The sequence below is a fragment of the Artemia sp. Qi Xiang Cuo genome, chromosome 20 (genome assembly GCF_049724085.1).
Source record: "Artemia sp. Qi Xiang Cuo chromosome 20, ASM4972408v1, whole genome shotgun sequence".
Taxonomy (NCBI): domain Eukaryota; kingdom Metazoa; phylum Arthropoda; class Branchiopoda; order Anostraca; family Artemiidae; genus Artemia; species Artemia sp. Qi Xiang Cuo.
Window position 1 is genome coordinate 48,749,523 of NC_142813.1, and position 19,715 is coordinate 48,769,237.

Consider the following 19,715-nt stretch of genomic DNA (forward strand, 5'->3'; position numbering starts at 1 on the left):
TTATATTCTAAATTACTTTTCAAAATATAACTATATACTGTGAAATTACAAACAGAAAAAAGCCTATGGTTTTTTCTTAATTGGAATAGTAAGAGACGACCTGGCAACAACCTACGATTATGAAGTCATTGATCAATCTTGTACATGAAAAATGCAATTTTTTGTAAGAAACTGATTATATTTTAAAAATTAGTTTATTTTTTAATTACAAAAGGTTTATAACCAAAACCATTTCCTTGAAAATAAGCCATTAAACAGCTCTCTATGATGTTCCAGTTCCCCGCTATCTAGGGAAATAAAAAAGAAGCCGTTTATGCAGATATTGTAGTTCAAGCAAATTTTCTTGTTTTTCAAGCCAATAGATTTTCCTCGTTATTCAAGCCGGGGGACGGTAAGTTTCCTATATAGGGGTTTACAACAAGGCGGTTCTAATAGTGTGTTTCTTGTTTTGATATGAAACTATTTTCAGGAGTCATGGGCTTTTTTATTCCTTAGCATTGGACGTGATCGTCTCTTACTAGGTTGCTACCTACCGCTGCAACTCGGATGAGCGCAAAGAGCATAAAACAATAAGCACAAAGATTGATGTCATACAAATGATGAGAACAATCAAAATTGAATCAGAAAATGGAGTTATAATTTCTTCCTTGTTCTGAATTTAAGATTCCCTTTCAAGATTTGGCTACATGTTCTAAGCTTAAGCTCAAGCATCTTTTTTTTAGAATTATTTTTCCTAATTTTGTTTTTTCATAATTTCTTTTTTCTAATTTCCTTTTTTTTAACCTTCTATTCCGTCAAATTTTATTGACTTCTCAACTATTTTCAAATAATCCTTTTCATACAAAAAGGACTCTCAAAGTCTTTCCCACCTGGGCTGGCCTTAAATTTAAACCCTTGGAAATCACCATCAGGAGAGAAAGGATAATTAGATGCAAAGGCGCATGTTGTGTGGGATTGCTACTTTCTCCATAGACTGTAAGTCACCAGCTTGAGTGCAAATCCAGTCACTTCTGCCTTCTCTTTGAACAACTACTGAGAAGTTTTGTTCTGGGTTACGCACCACCTTTCTAAGCTATAGTGAAGATTTTTCTAGAAGAATTTTTCAAAGGGATGCCAACCTTCTTCCTTTTCTCCGGCAAACCTGGTTGAAGACTTGTCTGTGTCATCATAAGTAAATCATTGATAAATATTGGTATCTTGATAAGCAATTTGCTGGTTGTAAGCATTTGCCATCCAGAACTGGCACATTCTTCTTCTCTTCTAAGTAATATACACTCATGGCCCTGTGATATATTATATGAATTATCGTTTACACTGTGATCAAGGATCATGGAAGCAAAAGTGATCAATTTATAGTTGATATTAGCTATATCTACAGAGGGGCTTTGCAAAAAATGGTATCTCTAAAAAAATCTGTTAGAAACCTGAGAAATATTAAGGAAAAAAATGTTTGATTTTATGTATAATCATTGTATTCAAGTAATTTGTTGTGGTTCTTGTATTTTGTTCTTACTTTTTGCTAAGCTTTTCTAATTCATGTGGAAATAAGAATCAATTAGCTTCTAATTAATAAAATGAATTTATTGCTTAGTTAAGTCCGTGGAATTTCTCGGACAATCTTAGAATCAACCATGACAGGTGGTGAGCAGTTATGGTAATTCAGAAAAGATAAAAGGAAATCTCTAAAAAAAAAAAAAAAAAAAAAAAAATCGAATCAAGCCAAAAAGTCTACCATTGGAATCGCTTGGCTAAAAAACTTATACAGTGAACTTAACAGTTCCGTGGCTTGAACAACAAGGAAAATGACTTTTTTGTATAGATAGCACTGATGAGTCTTCGTTTATTCCTCCGACACTAGTGAGGCACTGAAAACATCAGTCTTTTGTACTTAAAAAACATAATGTTAAAAATAAAATACAATCAGAGGCAACGCTATAGTGTTGCCTATAGTAAAGGCTGTACTGCTCCAATGTGTCATTATTTTTTTTCCCCAGAGGCACTTCATATGGAAGGGGTCGTTGTAAAAACTTCAAAGGCGGCACAGTCGATTGGAAATCGAGAGTTCTAGTGCCCTTTTTAAGAGTCAGAATTGATTGGTACGCAACTAAGACCCCTTCCAACCCCACTATTTCCCCAAATATATCCAATCAAAATTTTGATAAAACCGTTTTGTTCTACGGAGATGATTTCCAAATAGAAATTATGTTTTTAAGGAGGACACTCCCCCACAGCCCTCAGGGCGGGGGTTGTAAGTTATGTCCTGGGGGGATACAAGGTTTTTATAGAAAGCTTTGTCGTAGAAACTTCAAAAAAAGCTCATTCGATCGGAATTCAAAGAGCTAGTGCTCTTTTTAATGGTCGAAAGTGATTGGACGGCAACTAACCCCCCTCTCACGCCCCCCTTTTCCCCAAACACATCCAGTCAAAATTTTGAGATAGCCCTTTTGTTAAACGTGGCTGAAATTTCTGGAAATTAGGTCTTTGAGGAAGACAACCCCCCCCCCCCAGCCCTCAGGGCAAGGGTTGTAAGTTATGCCCCGGGGGCATATATGGTTTTTATAGAAAGCGTTGTCGTAGAAACTTCAAAAAGAACTCATTCAATTGTAAATTTAAATGGCTAGCGCCCTTTTTAATAGTCAAAAGTGATTGGAAGGCAACTTACACCCCTTCCACGCCCACCATTTCCCCAAACACATCCAATCAAAATTTTGAAATAGCCATTTGTTCAACGTAGTTTAAAGTTCTGGAAATTATATCTTTGAGCATGGCACTCCACAAAAGGTCTTCAGGGCAAGGATTATAAGTTCTGCCCTGGGGGCGTTTATGTTTTTTATGGAAGGAATGCTCGTATAAACTTCAGAGAGGACTCGTTTGATTGGGAATTGAAAGTTCTAGTTCACTTTTTAAGCGACAACAGATATCGGAGGGCAACCAGCCCCCCCCCCCACGCCCTTCTTTCCCAAGTATCCCATAAAAATTTTGAGATAGCTATTTTGTTAGAAATAGTTCAAAGATCATATAACAAAAAACTCTGGTGTCAACACAGCCCCCAGGGCCCGGAGGGTAGGCTTTGTAAGTTATGCCTTGGGGGCATATATGGTTCCTATGGAAGGGATTCTCGTATAAACTTCAAAAAGGGCTCATTTGATTGGAAATTGAAAGTTCTAGTTCACTTTTTAAGAGTGAAAAGAGATTGGAGGGCACCTAGACCCATCCCCAACCCCCTTTCACGCCCCTTTTTCTCAAACCCATCTGATAAGAACTTTGAGATAGCCTTTTTTTTTTAAAAATAGTTCAAAGACCATAGAACGAAAACTCCGGGGTCAACACAGCCCCCCCCCCCAGGGCCCGAAGGCAGGCGTTTTAAGTTATGCCCTGGGGGAATATATGGTTCCTATGGAAGGAATGCTCGTGAAAACTTCTCAAAGGGCTCATTTGATTGGAAATTGAAAGTTCTAGTTCAGTTTTTGAGAGTCAAAAGAGATCGGAGGGTAACTAGCCCCCTTCCCACGTCCCTTTTTCCCGAATGCATCCGATAAAAATTTTTAGATAGCCATTAAGTTGAATATTGTTCAAAAGTCAGATGACAAAACTCAGGTGTAGAAACAACCCCCAGTGCCCGGGGGAAAGGCGTTGTAAGTTATGCCCTGGGGCATATACGGTTCTTATGAAAGGGATACTCGTATAAACTTCAGAGAGGACTCATTTTATTTGAAATTCAAAGTTCGAGTTCATTTTTTAATAGTGAAAATAGCTCCGACGACATCTAGTCCCCCCCCCACGCCTTCTTTCTCGAAACCCATCTGATGAAGATTTTTATATAGAGAGTTTGTTAAAAAAAATAGTCCAAGGGTCGGATAAGAAAAACTCCGGTGTGAATACAACCCTCCAAGGCCCGGAAGAAGGCGTTCTAAGTTATGCCCTAAGGGCATGTGTGTTATGAAAGGGATGCTCGTATAAACTTCATAGAGGGCTCATTTGGTTGGAAATTGAAAGTTTCTAGTTCACTTTTTAGGTCAAGAGATTTAAGGGCAAGTAGCCCTACCCCCACGATCTTTCTTCCCCAAACCCGTCTGATACACATTTTGAGATAGACAGTTTCTTAAAAATTGTTCAAAAAATTAGAAAACAAAAACTCCAGTGTCAACACAACACCCCAGGGCCCAGGGGGTAGGTGTTGTAAGTGTTGTCCTGGGGGCGTGTATGGTTCTTATGAAACGGATGCTCGTATAAACTTCAGAAAGGGCTCATTTAATTGGAAATTGAAAGTTCTAGTTCACTTTTTAAGAGTCAAAAAATATCCGAGGGCAACTAGCCCCCCCCCCCCCAACACACCCTTTTTTCCCAAGACTATCCGACAAAAAATTTTAAATAGCCATTACAATAAAATAATTCGAATCTCCTATAAGAAAAATTCCTTTGTCCACACAACCCCCCGGGGCCCAGGACAGTCGCTGCAAGTATCGCTCTGGGGTCAAATATGGTTTTTATGCACTGTGCGCTTGAAAAAACTTCGGACAGGACTCATTTGATTGGAAATTGAAAATTCTCGTTCACTTTTTAACAATCAAAAGAGATCGGAGGGCAACTAGCCCCCCACCCCCTCCACGCCCTAAATGCATCAGATAAGAATTTTGAGATAGACATTTAGTTCAAAATAGTTTAAAGTTCAGATAACGAAAACTCCGGTGTCGAAACGGCCACCCAGGGCCCGAGGGTAGGCGTTGTGAGTTATGGCCTGGGGGTATATATGGTTTTTATGGAAGGAATACTCGTATAAACTTCATAGAGGGCCCATTTGATTCGAAATTGAAAGTTGTAATTCACTTTTTAAGAGTAAAAAGTGATCGGAGGGCAGATCGGATAGCTTCCCCCCACACTTCATTCATTTTTTTCCCCAGAGGCACTTCATATAGAAGGGGTCGCCGTACAAACTTCAAAGGGGCTCATTTCAAAGGGGGCAAACTTTTTTCACTTTGATATTTTTACTTTGATACTTTGATGAACATTTGATTTTTTTAAAAGTTTTGATTTTGAAATAAGAAATTTTAAAAACTTGAAACTTTTTGCAATCAAAAACGAACAAATATCATTTTAAAAAAAAATTCCGAAAAATAAATTTTTCAAAGAAAAGTAAAGGCCATTTTAAACTTAAGCTCAGCAGATACAAATACCTGTTAAAATTCAAACTCAAAACGACCAGATATTACTATTAAAGAATAAATGAAACCCAAAACGAACAGAAATTAAACAAACAGTCATAGGAAAAAACATACAATAAGTAATTATATAGATGAATAAATAGATCTTATAGCGAGTAATGCTTAGATTGAATATGAAAATCAAGCATAAAAAAACATTTTGCTATTTAAGTATAAATGAAACTCAAAACGAACAGAAATTAAATAAACATTCAGTGCAAACAAAAATACAATAGATATTAAAGTAAATGAATAAATAAACCTTAAAAGGAGTGAAACTTAAATTGAAAATGCAAATCAAGCTTGAAAAGAACACAAATCACCACAAACAAGAGTTTAAGTACCGCCTCCTTCTCTCACTGTAAAAGTCTAAAACCTACTGCGTCATTGGCGCTTTACTGAAAATTATACGCGTCTCGAAAAGTCTTGGAAAGTATAAACAACATCAAATTGAATATTTGATATATAATGATAAAAGGTGTTGAAAGATCCATCAATTCAATAATTCATTTCATTCTAATTTTATTTTTGTTTTCAACGTTGGAAGAACTGGAAAAGAAAATATTTGTAATATAATTCATTTTCAGTGAAGCGCCAATGACTCAGTATGCCTTTAGTTTTTATTTACAGTTAAGGAAGGGGGCAGTATCCAAACTCTTGTTTGTAGTGAAACTATATTCGTCTTGAACAACTTTAGAAAGAGCTAATAAATTAATCTGAATATTTGATGTATAATAATATTAATTACTGAAAGCTCATCAGTTCAAAAGTTTACTATAATTTTAATGTTTTATTTCAATATTAAGTAAAAAAGAAATATTTGTAATAAAATTGGTTTTCAGTAAAGCGCAAATGACGCAGAAGGTTTTAGACTTTTACAGTGAGAGAAGGAGGCGATACCCAAACTCTTGATTGTAGTGATTTTGTTCTTTTCAAGCTTGATTTGCCTATTCAATTTAAGTTTCACTCCTTTTAAGATTTATTTATTCATGTACATTAATATCTATTGTATGTTTGTTTGCATTGATTGTTTATACAGTTTCTGTTTGCTTTAAGTTTCATTTATCCTTCGATAGCAAAATATTTTTTTTTGTTTTAAGCTTGATTTTCATATTCAATCTAAGCATTAATCGCTTTATGATTTATTTATTCATTTATATTATTACTTGTTGTATGTTTTTTCCTATGATTGTTTATTTAATTTTTGTTTGTTTTGGGTTTCTTTAATAGTAATTGCTGGTCGTTTTGAGTTTGAATTTTAAAAGGTATTTGTATCTGCTGAGCTTAAGTTTAAAATGGCCTTTATTTTTCTTTGAAAAACTTAATTTTCGGAAAGTTTTTTTTATTAATATTGGCAAAAAGAACTGTGTAGTGAACTTACTTGAGAAATTGTTACAAACGGAGGTGCAGCGTCTTACCAACCTTTTCTTCAAATGTTCAATGGACTCTTATTTTTTCTTGAGAGTGCACGTATTCAAAGTTCTTAAACATTTAACAATTTTGTTATAGCAAAATAATGACTCAAACGGTTTAATATAATCATGACTGTAGAGATAGCTGAAACCTAGTAAAGAACAAACTCCGGCATATAGTAACTAAAAATAAATATAATACAAGCATCTTTTGAAAAGTTGCGTATCTCGGGTATTGTGCCATAATTGACATACTTAGCAACCTGATTCTCTGAGAATCGTCTCTTACTATTCAAACCAAGAAAAAGTCATAGGGTTTTTCCTGTTTGTAGTTTTAAACTTTACATAGTAAAGTTTCTCTATCAGAATCAATCTTTTGGCTTGCTATTTTGCTATAGTAGCATATAAAACAATCGCACAGGAACAGAAAAATGAAAAAACAACTATAGTAAGAGCCCCAGGCAAAAAAAAACTAGCCATAAGTAATGCGTAGCATATAATTAAAGTAGTAATTAATACACTGAAAAATAACAAAAATAAATCAAAACTAAGCATCAAACATAATTCACCATCAATAACAGAATCCAAGCCGCTGTATTTGTGTTTCAGTGTACGAATGGTTGAACTTCAGAGTGTTTACCAAAATAATAGTGACCTACATAATTATGGAACAAGGCAAAGTGATAATATAGTTGTTGATTTGCGACATGGTATCAGGTCTTCACTTTCAATGAAACACCTGGGTCCGTCTGTATGGAATGAGCTATCATTCCACGCTAATATGTGTCAGGACCTATTTTGATATTGGTAGTATTATATGCAGTTTTGTTTTGTTAGCATTATATGGAGATATGTATGTTTTTCTGTGACCCATTTGTTAAAAAAAAAAATGAGCATTAGGGTAGCGGAGCACGTACTTTAGTTTAAAAACAATATAAAAGATTTTTTTTTGGGGGGGGGGGGGAATTTCTTGAATTTTATTATGGCTGGTAGGTTGGGTAGTGGAGGAAGAAGAGCTCGGGAGGTATGGGTGGGCTGGGAAGGTAAGGGTGGACAGGGGTTAATGTGGGGTTGGGAGGGCAGTGTGGGGTGGTGGAGGGGAGAGCAGAGTATTGAAGAGTGACGGAGACTGGATTTGTTATTATTATTTTTCTTTTATATTTCATTTATCTATTGTTATTTCAAATTCAGTTATTTATTTATTTATCTATTTTTTCATATATATAGGTTATAGTTTATTTATTTTTGGTCTATTTATAATAGTTTTAATTAAATAGTTGAGGTTTAAGTAAACAGTTGAATTAATGGTTAAGTAGTTACGTGGACTTTCGTGCGACCGCAAACCCCTGTTGGTTTTCTCCAGAACGAAAGTGTTGTTTAATTTGTTTATTTGTTTGTGAATGTGGAATAATAAACTTTTGAACTTAATTTATGAACTTTGTTGCTTCTTCGTATGATTGTGCTTCAACGTCAGAGTTAAAATTTTGCTTGAATTCTTCCATGTTTTCCATAAAAGATGCTTTCATTCTGTCTGCCTGATCAGTGTACAAAGTAACACATCACATTCTAATTTTCCATTCACATTGAAAAATTATCAAGCCTTGGTGAATGAGTTTACAAAAACGGAACTAAAACTGCATCAATACTTTTACATTATACGAAATATTCTTTCAGAGTTTTTTAAGATTATTGCAAAATTATCCTAGATGTTTGATATTCATAAGGTTATTTTGCTCGTTAACTCTTCAATTGCTATATTTAACTCGTTCATAAATTGCTATGTCTAACACATGAACAAATCGACTCATCTACTGAACCATTGAAAGGAGGCGGCTTCCATCAATCATGGGTTGTGTTAGTTCGGCGCATAAAAAGCAAGGGTGGATAGTAGCTTCGGCAGTGATCTATTTGAGTGAGGAACGTTCTTGCAAAAGATCAATTACAGACAGGAAAAAGCCTATGATTCTTTCTTAGTTGGAATAGTAAGAGACGAACCTAGGAGAATCAGGCAGCTAAGTAAGTAGAAATGGCACCTCGCGTCAGATTCACCTCTCTTGTATTCTTCCCTTTGTGTAAATTTAACACAAACGAGCTAAAGGGCAAAAAAATATGAAAAAATTTTTATACTAAAAAAGTATAAAACAAACAATATTGTACAAGACCTAATACTGCAGCGGTAAGATTAATTACTTGTGGCTGTAGCAACTAAGGCTCCAATTTTAGGTTAAATACATTTTGTTTTAGAGATGATTAAAGAGTTTTTAGTCTTAAAAAAGAATAAAAAACCTGAAGTAATATGCCTAATTTTTTCAATCATATTGAAAATAGACTAACAAGTAGAATTTTGTTTCTTAAGATTCTATGAATATAAGTGAAAATCTTATAAATGTTTAAAAATTCAATTATCCTTTGTATTGGAACATTTACATACAAACATTTACCTTAGTATTGAAAATATTAGGTCGTTTTATAAAAGGCTATAAAAACCAACAAATTTGTATCGATATATCCTTTTTTCTGACTTGATTATTAATGCGTAGTTAAAAATAAGTGTCTTAATCTTTAACCTATCAAACACAACTTAGAAGTTCGATTTTGTTGCTGGGATTATCGAAAACATGGCTACTTAAAGCAGAAACAAAAGAAGCATTAGCGCTGTTAGAAACTAAAGCTTTGGCGATATCATCTTTATGCTGTCGTTGGCCTTTCTCTTAATTCTGGAGGGTTCTACCTTCATAGTACTTGCCACAGTCACATGGTATTTGATAAACCCCTCTTTGGCGACTAGCTGGGGTAAAACCCCAGTTACTGTCATACGAAAAGAGTCCTGGTTAAACTTCGCTGAAGTCAGGATGCTACGACTGTTTTAAAAATTTTAATTTTAGTTTTAGAGGCTGCATGTTATTGTAAGTCTCATTTCTTTTATATATTTATGTTTTGCTGAGGACGGCCCTCGAACATAGGGTCGAAACATTCATTCAAACATATAGAATTCCATTGTCTTACGAAAGAATTCCATATTGTTCTTCTTGTTGTTAATGTTTATGAAAAGACAATAATATTAAATTAGTTAAAAAAAAAAAAAAAAAGACTATTTTGATACTAAAGTAACCATTCAAGTGGAACTACTATAACCAATATAGTACATAAATAATTTTTAGAATATTTTTTTAGAATGTCCCACAAATTCAGCGGGACTGATCAGTTTTAGTATACGTTTCTTAGAAAGGCCTTGACTTTTATTTGAATAGAATATTGTATATTACTAAAGAAACTTAATGATAAAAATGATGGAAAACTAGCGTTATTGAAGCCCAAGTCCCCTTTTGCTAAGATTAAATTTTCAAAATGAAAAAAAGGGGGACATCTTTCGAACAATTTCTGTTAGTTACTTTTGTACAGTGTTGCCGAAGAAATAACCAAGTTTGCTGCAAAAACGTAGTATTTCCATTCTAAAAAAACTTCTAAAATTATAGTATATTATAGTATATAAATTTAACCACACAATTTATCAAAGTTAAAATTCTATTAACATTTTATTTAAGCAAACTTTTTTTGAAGACGTCTCCCTTTTTTATGCACCCACTTATTATCCGGTTTGATTATTAATGAGTCTTAGTAAAAATAATACTTATTTAAGATTTCAAATTCAGAATTGGAAAAAGGAAAGATTCTGACAAAACCTTTTAAAGAATAGCCCCCCTTAACGAAAAATTTCTCTGCATCCCCTCTATAGAAATTAAAAAAGAAAAAAACGGGTATAATTTAAATAAATGAATCAATGGAACAATAAAAAAAAAACAAAAAAAAACAACTTATATAATAAAATTCGAATATTTTGACTCCACGTATCCGGGAGCCATTATCATCGGGAAAAAAGGACTTAAGTTAAATTAAATTAAACGCAACATATAAAGAAAAGACAAAAAAAACAAAAAAATACACAAAACAAACAAATAAATAAATATCACATCTAAATAACCTCCTAAATACAGTATTTTGGAGGTTATTAAAATGTATTATTTAATTATTTGTTTTTTTCCTTTTCTTTATATGTTGCGTTTAATTTAAGTTTATTTTTACTTTAATTTATTTTTCCCCTTGATAAAGGCTCCCGGACGTGGATTCAAAATATCCGAATCTTTATTATTTAAAGTTTGTGTGTTTTTTTTTGTTCCTCTGTTTTATTTAAATTTATGCCTATTTTCGTCTCTTAAATTCTGTAAACAGAAAAGCGGTCTAAGAAATTATTTACACATCCTCTCTGTACTAATACATTAATACTTGCTATATGATTGTTTCAAAAGTTTGATATAGAGAATAAAGCTGTTGCGATTAAGGTAGGAAATGGGGTTGGTAGCTGGTTTTGCATCAAATCAGGAGTTAAGCGGGATTGTTTCTATTCCCATTTATTTGGATCATATTGATGGACTTTGTCATAAGGAGCACGGCAAAGGCAATGGATGAACATGGAATCAAATGGGGAAGAAAAAGTTTCCTGGACTTGGATTACGCTGATGATTTAAGCATCCAAGATGAAATTGTGAGCAAAACGAATAAACTTTTAGAGGTTTTACGAGTTTAGGGTGATAGGATAGTTTTGAAAATTAATTTTAAGAAAACTAAGTCGCTAAGGCTAGGAATAGGCGAATATGATAAGAGGACATTGGGTAACGAAAAGATCGATCAAGTAGAAAGCTTCACTTACTTTCGTAATATTATTAGTTAAGACGGCGAGAGCAGTGAAGAAGTTAAAAGTAGAATAGCTAAGGCAGTTTTTTCGAAGTTGGAAGAATAGGAAGATAAGTCTACAAAACACGATTAGAATATTGGAAGCTATAGAATATTAGAATATTACAGCGATTATAGAAATTATAGAATATTACAGAGATGAGAGCAGTCAAGCATGGTTATGAAGCATGGGCGCTCGAAAAACTGAGGTAGATTTGCTAGATGTTTTCCAGAGAAATTGCCAGCGGACCGTTTGGGTACCCGACAGACTGACCGTATTTCAAACAGGTGGCTGTACAAAAAGTGTGTTTTTATCCCACTTTCTTGGGCTATAATGAGAGAAAGGTTGAGATGGCTAGGACACGCTCTGTGGATGAAGGATGGCAAATTGCCAAAGATTCCTTTTTTCGGTCTACCATCTGGGACTAAATGAAAAGCAGGTTGTCCGTGGTTGGGGTGGGAGGATGTCTTAAAGAAAAATATAAGGGAAATTGGAACTTCTTGAGATGGTGTAAAGAGGAAAGCTCCGAAATGATAGAGATGGAAGAGGAGCGTACGTAGCTGTGTTGGCCTCAGGCAGTTTGGTGCTGCGGGGAGTTGTTAGCAGTAATAAAAATAAATGTAGGTGCAGATCTTAAAATACTATGTAACTTTTCCATCACAATTTTTATCACTAAGTCAGAGGAAAATAGTTCAAACTAGACAAGCAATGAACTTACTAAAAGAAAATGTATAATGTAGTCACTCAAATATATTCTGACAATGTGAAAGTTTACTAAATGAGTTTCTATTTTTAACGAATAAAAAACCACAACTGTATTTATGAATGGAATTTAATCAAGGAATATTATTATCAAATCCAAAGAAAATTACAACGTATAGAAATTGTAAAATGAGCATGTACCGTATTACTAAGTTTAAGTTACATTTTATCTTAAAATGAAAAATAAAAATTACCAGAAATAAAACTTCAACTGAAATAAGTCAGATTTTAAAAAATTCAAGTTAATATATATATATTAGTAAAAGGCAAAATGGATACTTACCCAAACCATTGTCTGAAGATGAATTTATATGAAGTATGTCCAACTCTGGTTTAAGCTGTAATGACATCCAAAGAAGACCATTCTTGGGAAAAGCTTCGTGATCGGAGGTTGCAATAGAACTTAAGGGCACAGAAATTTCTTCTTTGATTTCTGAAAGAAAAAAAACTTTAGAAACTAAAGAACTAGTTTATTAATATATAATAAACTTTAATTATTATAATAAATTATTATAATTATTATAATAAACTATAATTAGAATAGTTTTACCCAACACTATGACAGAAATTTAATTTCTTAATCTTGCTTACTATAGGCCGTGGTTTGATATTTACTAGATTTCATGATAATATTGATGGATATTTCAAAATTTTTAGGATTTGAGTTTTTGAGGATTATGTAGGATTCAACATTCAAAGTTTTTTGAAATTTTGAGGTTTTGAAATTTTGAAGATTATGCAGGATCACCATTCAAAGTGTTTAACGGAAGTGCAGAACGGAATATTGCAGAGTGCAGAACGCAATATTGAACGACCAAAAATTGAAAAAAAGAATCACATCAAACTCAAAATAACCTGAAAATAACAGATATTGAGATAGCCTTCCTCAAAAACTCTCTATCCCTACCCTTAAAAATTCTGACACCCAATTTTGTTAATCTATTTTTTCTTTTTCTTAATGCTCAATTCGGCCCGTATTAAATGCCTAAGAATTCGAAACAGGTCAGCAAAAAAAAAAAAAAAAAAACATGTTAACCATCAATACAACAAAATTTTCTTCCTAGCTTTATTGTTCTCATTAGAAACTCTTTGATCTAGCCAGAGCCGTTCCTAGGGTTGGTGGTATCTGGAAAAAATTAATTACAGCGCCCCCTCCCGACTCAAATATAAGAAAAAAGCAAAATGATAGTGAAAAATCCTATGAAAGGGGGAAATCTCCGGGCCACACGTTCCTTCCCTCAACTTTGGTGCCCAGGGCAGCTGATCCGGTTTCCCCTCTCCCTTAACGGTTTTGGGTCTAGCCCATTTGCTCAACAATTTTTATACAAACTGGAGAAAAATAATTGTTGCCCTATTTTGGGCTATAAAGTAGTAATACATCTTTTTCCCAATAATTTGTCCTAACAGCATTGTCCTGTGTATTAAGATTCAAACCGATTTCAGAAAAAAAATTGGGTTTGAAAGAAAAAGAATCTATGAGTAAAAACATTTCTCAATAGTTTTCTTTTTCATCAAATTCCACTTTTTCCGCTCTATAATAAAATGTTGTTGCAATTGCTTGTGATATTGACTTTTTAGCAGTTAAGACTTATTCAGTAATAATTTTTTTTTTGGATTGGTAGTAATTTCAAACTGTTACCGCTTGAACTTGTTTTATCTTTGAGCTAGTGGACAATTTTAAAGTTTTCATTTCAGCAAAGCTAATTTAACAAAAAATAATAAATGCCTAAACAGTGAATTTCGACCATCCGTGTAACATACCGTGTAAGTTAAAAGAATATGGGTTAAACAAAGAGAGTTATTTTCTTGTCTGTCTTAACAGATACTCAATTGTTCGTGTGTAAACAGTGCCATTCTGGGGGGGGGGGGGGAGAGGGCAACCGGGTCAACTGCCTCGTACACCACAACTGGAGGGGATGCCGCGGCTGGTGGATTTCCCACTTCGATTAAATTTTTCACTTTGAATAGCTTTTTTGCTTAGATTTGAGTCTGGAGGGGTACTGTAATTAAATTTTCCCCAGCCACCACCAACACTAGGAATGGATCTTTGTGTAAATACCTAAGAATTCGAAACATATCAGGAAAAATGAGTCCCAATTTCTTAGTGTCAAAAGTCAATTTAGTCAATTTTTCCTCATAGCTTTATTTTTCTCATTAAGAATTCTTTGGTCTAGCTCATTTCCTCAACAATTTTTATAAAACTGGAGAAAAATAATAGGCTATTGGCCTGTTTGAGGATGTAGTGAAGCAATTTTTTCAAGAAGCAATACAGTCTTCTTTTTAAATATTTTGCCTTACCAGGATTCTTATTGTGCAGTAAGGTGCAAGCAGACTTGAGAAGAAGAATTTCGGGAAGAGGAATTTTGAAGAGGAATTTGGGAAGAAGAAGAAGAACTTTGGAATTTGAGAGAATAATTTTAAAACGAAGAAGAAAATTATTTGACATCATATCAGTGAAAACAGTCCTTAATAGTTTGGGAAGACGAATTTAGGATGAAGAAGAACTTCCAAATTTGAGAAGAATAATTTTGAAAAAAGAAGATTTTTGAGAAGAAGAAGAAGAAGAATTTTTGGCATCATATCAGTGCAAACAGTCCTTAATAATTCGGGAACAGGAATCTGGGAAGAAACAGAAGAATTTTGGAATTTAAGAAGAGGAATTTTGAGAAGAAGAAGAACTTTTCGAATCATATCAATGAAAACAGTCCTTAATAGTTTACGTACTCATCAGTCACCTTTTTCCCATCTATATACCCTGATTTTCTTTCCTCGTTTATTTCCTTCAGCAAAGTTCAAATACCGTTAATTGAAAACTGAATAATCATTGAATATATTTAAAAAAATATCACTTTATTCAAAAGGTCAAAATCAGAGTGGGAAAACAGATAGATTCAGAAACAACAAATTTCAAGAATACCCCTCCCCCAATTAGACGAAAATATCCACGTACCTCTTTTGTACTAATACATGAAATATATTCCTATATAACTGTTCCTGAAGTAACTGAAGTTTTATGAAATAAAACTTCAACTGAAATAAGTCAGATTTTAAAAAATTCAAGTTAATATATATATATATTAGGAAAAGGCAAAATTGATAACCATTGTCTGAAGATGAATTTATATGAAGTATGTCTAACTCTGGTTTAGGCTGTAATAACATCCAAAGAAGACCATTCTTGAGAAAATCTTCGTGATCAGAGGTTGCAATAGTACTTAAGGGCACAGAAATTTCTTTTTTGATTTCTGAAAGAAAAAAAAAACTTTACAAACTAGAGAACTAGTTTATTAATACTAATTAGAATAGTTTTACCCAACACTATGACAGAAATTTAATTTCTTAATCTTGCTTACTATAGGCCGTGGTTTGATATTTACTAGATTTCATGTAATATTGATGGATATTTCAAAATTTTGAGGATTATGTAGGATTCAACATTCAAAGTTTTTTGAAATTTTGAGGGTTTTGAAATTTTGAAGATAATGCAGGATCACCATTCAAAGTGTTTAACGGAAATGCAGAACGGAATATTGCAGAGTGCATAACGGAATATTGAACGACCAAAGATTTAAAAAAATAATCCCATCAAACTCAAAATAACCTGAAAATAACAGATATTGAGATAGCCTTCCTCAAAAACCCTCTATCCCTATCCTTAAAAATTCTGACACCCAATTTTATTAATTTTTTTAATTTTTAACTCTTAAAACTCGACTAAATTTTTCAATCAGAATTTGTATTACTAAGTCAAAAGAAAACAATTTATTAAGAAATTTATTTAAAAGAAAATTATTTAAAGCAAACGAAAGAAAATTATTTCCAAATTATCTCCAAAAGAAAATTATTTAAAGCAAACATATCATGCATTTACTCAAATATTGTTCGAAAAAATGCTAATATTTCTCAAAAGAATATAATTTGTCCCCAAATAAAATCATGATCAGCTTAACACATAGGATATTACCAAGGAATATTATTTTTAAATCTAAGGAAAAACATAATATATGACAACTGAAAACAAGCAAGCATTACATTGCAAAATTTAAGTTAAATTTGAATTGAGAAACAGATTTTAATAGAACTAAAAATTTAAGTGAAATAGATTAAAATTCTAAAAAATTGAAGCAAATTCATAAATTTAGAAAACACGAAAGGGATCCTTACTCAAATCGTTGTCAAAAATTGAATTAATTTGAAGTAAGTCTAGCTCTGGCTTAGGCTGTTTGGACATCCAAGGAAGAGCTCTCTTGGCAATATCTTCGTCATCAGTGAATTCAATGGGACTTGAGGGCAGAGCAATTTCTTCTTTGACTTCTGAAAGAATACAAAACTTTACAAACTAAGAAACGTGGGCATTAATATTAAAGAGAACAGATTTACGTGAAACTACAGCAGAAAATTGACAACTAGAGAAAAATCACCAGAAATAGCAAATCTTTTCATCATAGCTATTTCAATGAATGCATAAGCTGAGTTGCCACCCGGTGAGAGAAAATCACTGGATTTTAGTGATTTGTTGGTTGATTTAGTGATTTTCTTCAATATCTAGTGATTTACGTACTGATTTAGTGATTTTCTTGTTTAGGCAATATAGAAATCACTAGAAATAGTTATAAATCACTAGGAATGGCAAACCTGTACATAAGTGATGTTTCTATTGATCAAAATAAAAAAAAAAAATTTTAACTACGCAATAATATTGATTCAGTGAAAAAGGATATATTGATATATTTATCAAAATTCTTACAGGATTATGCCGAAAAAAAAAAAAAAAATCAAAGTTACTAGTTTCTATACGGCGAGGCTATTGACATGGAGGCAGAATGAAGTATTAAACAAACAAGAGTTGAAAACAATAATTATACTAAACAATCAGAGATTCTGAAATATGAAGAAGGGCTCCCTTCCTCAAAACTGTCAACCCATACTGTCATAAATCCTTACCCTCGAAAATGTTTCTTTTATTGTTTGTATAAATGGATGCTCAATTTGTCCTCTATAACTGCCCAAAAATTCAAAACAGATCAGCCAAAAAAATTAAATTATTTATCCTAAAAATCCACAGACAAATAAAAACAAATCTTCTCTTAGCTTTGTTTTTCCAATTAAAAACTATTTGGTCTAGCCCATTTGCTTTACAGTTTTTGTACAATTCGATGAAAAATAATTTTGGCCTGTTTCCGGATGTTAAAAGCAATACAACCTTCTTTTTAATATTATTATTATTTATTGGAAAACCCGTCATACAAAAAAGGAAAAGACGGAGCAATAAGCAAAAAAAAGAAATACACACAAACTTAGCAGTTATACATGTGGTTTTTAATGACAAACGCTGGAGCTTAGATCTAAATTAGCTCTTAGAACAAATTGCAAAAACGAGAAAGAAAAACTCTATTATACACTGCTCTGCAGGTACGCGACATGTTTCTTTTTTTAGGCTCCTAAATACTGAACAAACATAAGCGATATGAACATCATTGTATCAAGCCGCAATTGGTAAAAAAAAAACAAAAAAAAACAAATAATCATCAGCGAATTAAAAATATACAGTAGATATGACAAGAAACGGTGAAAACAATTAAACGACACTTTCGCCTGCTGGTCTTGAACTCAGATCACCCTCAGCAAATGATTCATTTACTCCGATATACATAGATATCAGAAACAAAGAAATTATTAAATCACGGATCCTTTTACATCTTTAGCAATATGCTTAAAAGAACCGATAATTAATAAATAATTAAATTATTAGTAATATACGCAATACATTATCAGAGAAAAATTGACACCAAAATTGAGAATAACCAGCGTCACTTAAATTGGAATCATACGAAAAGAGACTATATCATCAATCAATTTAAAATTGCAACAATTACACTAAGCGCGAAAATAAACACTTAAAAAACACAAAAAATACATATTAACTACTGGGCCAGTACTGACAACCAAGGATGGTTCAACTTCGTTAAATGGCAATTATAAGCACAAATTTGCTTTTCCACAGCTATAATGGGGTCAGCAATGCTGAATTTTCTAATTAGATGAGAATTGCGCGTCCAAGAAGGAAAACTCACAACTTTTCCGATAATAAGATCAATTTTCGCACCATCAAGCATAGATCTGGTGACAAAGTTCAGTAACGGATTTAAAATAATCTTTCTATTTTGATCAGTCATTGCGATATCTAATTATCATAGCCATGTAGTAGATCGATGTAATATGTAGGTCAAATAATATAATCCAAGTTCAAGGTGAACTATTTTCAAGTCCAAATCCGATTATGAAATTAATTCAATAAAAAACATAGGGAATCACAAATGTCTTACTGTATTAACAGTTTTACTGTATGATTAAGATTATATCCATAAAGAGGTGTTTTCAGTATGAACTCTCAATATAGACTCAATATTATGCCCTACCAAGATTGTCTTGTTCATTAGGATGCAAGCAGATCTGAGAAGAAGAATTTTGGGAGTCACTTATCAGTAAGACCATATCCAGGGGAGAGGTTAGAGGGTAGGAATCTCCCCCGACCTGCCTCCACCCCCTAAATGTCGGTACAACGCGTAAAAAATTAATAAAAAAGCATAAAACCACTTATTTCATGCGTCTAAGTCAAAAGAAAATAGGCTAGTGTGGGCTTGACAGGCATGAAAATTACTTAAAGAAAACCTCTCATGCACTTACTGAAATATATTCTGATAAGATGTGAATATTTATCAGACAAACATCTCCTGTTACAAAACAAAATCACACTAATCTTTGCAAAAATAATGTTACCAAGGAATATTATTATCAAATCCAAAAATAAATCACAATGAATGGGAATTGAAAAATAAAAAGTTCTGCATTAAGATGTTCAAGTTAAACTTTATTTTAAAACAAGAAATAGAAGTTAATAGAAATAAAAAAATTAACTGAACTAAATCAAAATTATAAAAAAAAATGAAGTGAATTGATATATTAAAAAAACGCAAGATAGATACTTGCCCAAATCATAGTCAAAAGTTGAATTCAATTGAAGTAAGTCTAGCTCCGGCTTAGGATGTACGGGTAGCTTAGGGAGGGCACTCATGGGAATATCTTTGTGACGAGATGGCAAAATAGAACTTGGGAGTACAACAATTTCTTCTTTGACTCCTGAAAGAAAACACAACTTCAAAACTGAAGAACTTGGTTATTTAATACTAAGTAGGAGAGGTTTACCCAACGTCAGAAGAAGACTAACAACCAGAGAAACACTAGCAAATGCAATAAATAATATATATATGCAAATTATAATATTATATTATAATAAATAATGCAAAAAATAATAGCTTTCCACTAAAGCTGGTAAAGGAACTAGTGGACTATGTCTTGAAATATTTGTGAAATCAAATCGAAATTGGAATGTTCATTGACTATGGTATATTTATTATCCCTTTTAAATTAAGGGAATAATAAAAGAAATTTAATTTTAAATTATTCTAGAAAAACACAAACACTCAGGAATTGGCAGAGGACCTAATTAGCACTAATTGCTGGTAATTATTAATTACCTTGCAATTACTGGTAAGATTGCTGTCTTTGTGCAGTGTTTTTACTTGGGGGATAATAGAAGCAGCAAAC

General features: G+C 32.8%; 1 protein-coding gene across 2 annotated transcripts in view; it reads right to left on the reverse strand.

The window, feature by feature from the left end:
* The window catches only part of LOC148940307 (uncharacterized), a 51,261-nt gene that overhangs the window by 21,062 nt on the left and 10,484 nt on the right, over window positions 1-19,715 (reverse strand). Inside the window, exons 2-5 of one of the 2 annotated variants that reach the window (XM_089105832.1) lie at window positions 19,098-19,247; window positions 16,272-16,421; window positions 12,391-12,540; window positions 8,229-8,705 (exon numbers count right to left, since the gene is read on the reverse strand). In XM_089105832.1, the coding sequence (XP_088961958.1) occupies window positions 8,692-8,705; window positions 12,391-12,540; window positions 16,272-16,421; window positions 19,098-19,182 (399 nt within the window). In that variant the 5' untranslated portion in view covers window positions 19,183-19,247 and the 3' untranslated portion in view covers window positions 8,229-8,691. Of the gene's footprint in view, window positions 1-8,228; window positions 8,706-12,390; window positions 12,541-16,271; window positions 16,422-19,097; window positions 19,248-19,715 lie in introns of those variants that run through there. The other variant, XM_089105831.1, reaches the window with a different exon arrangement.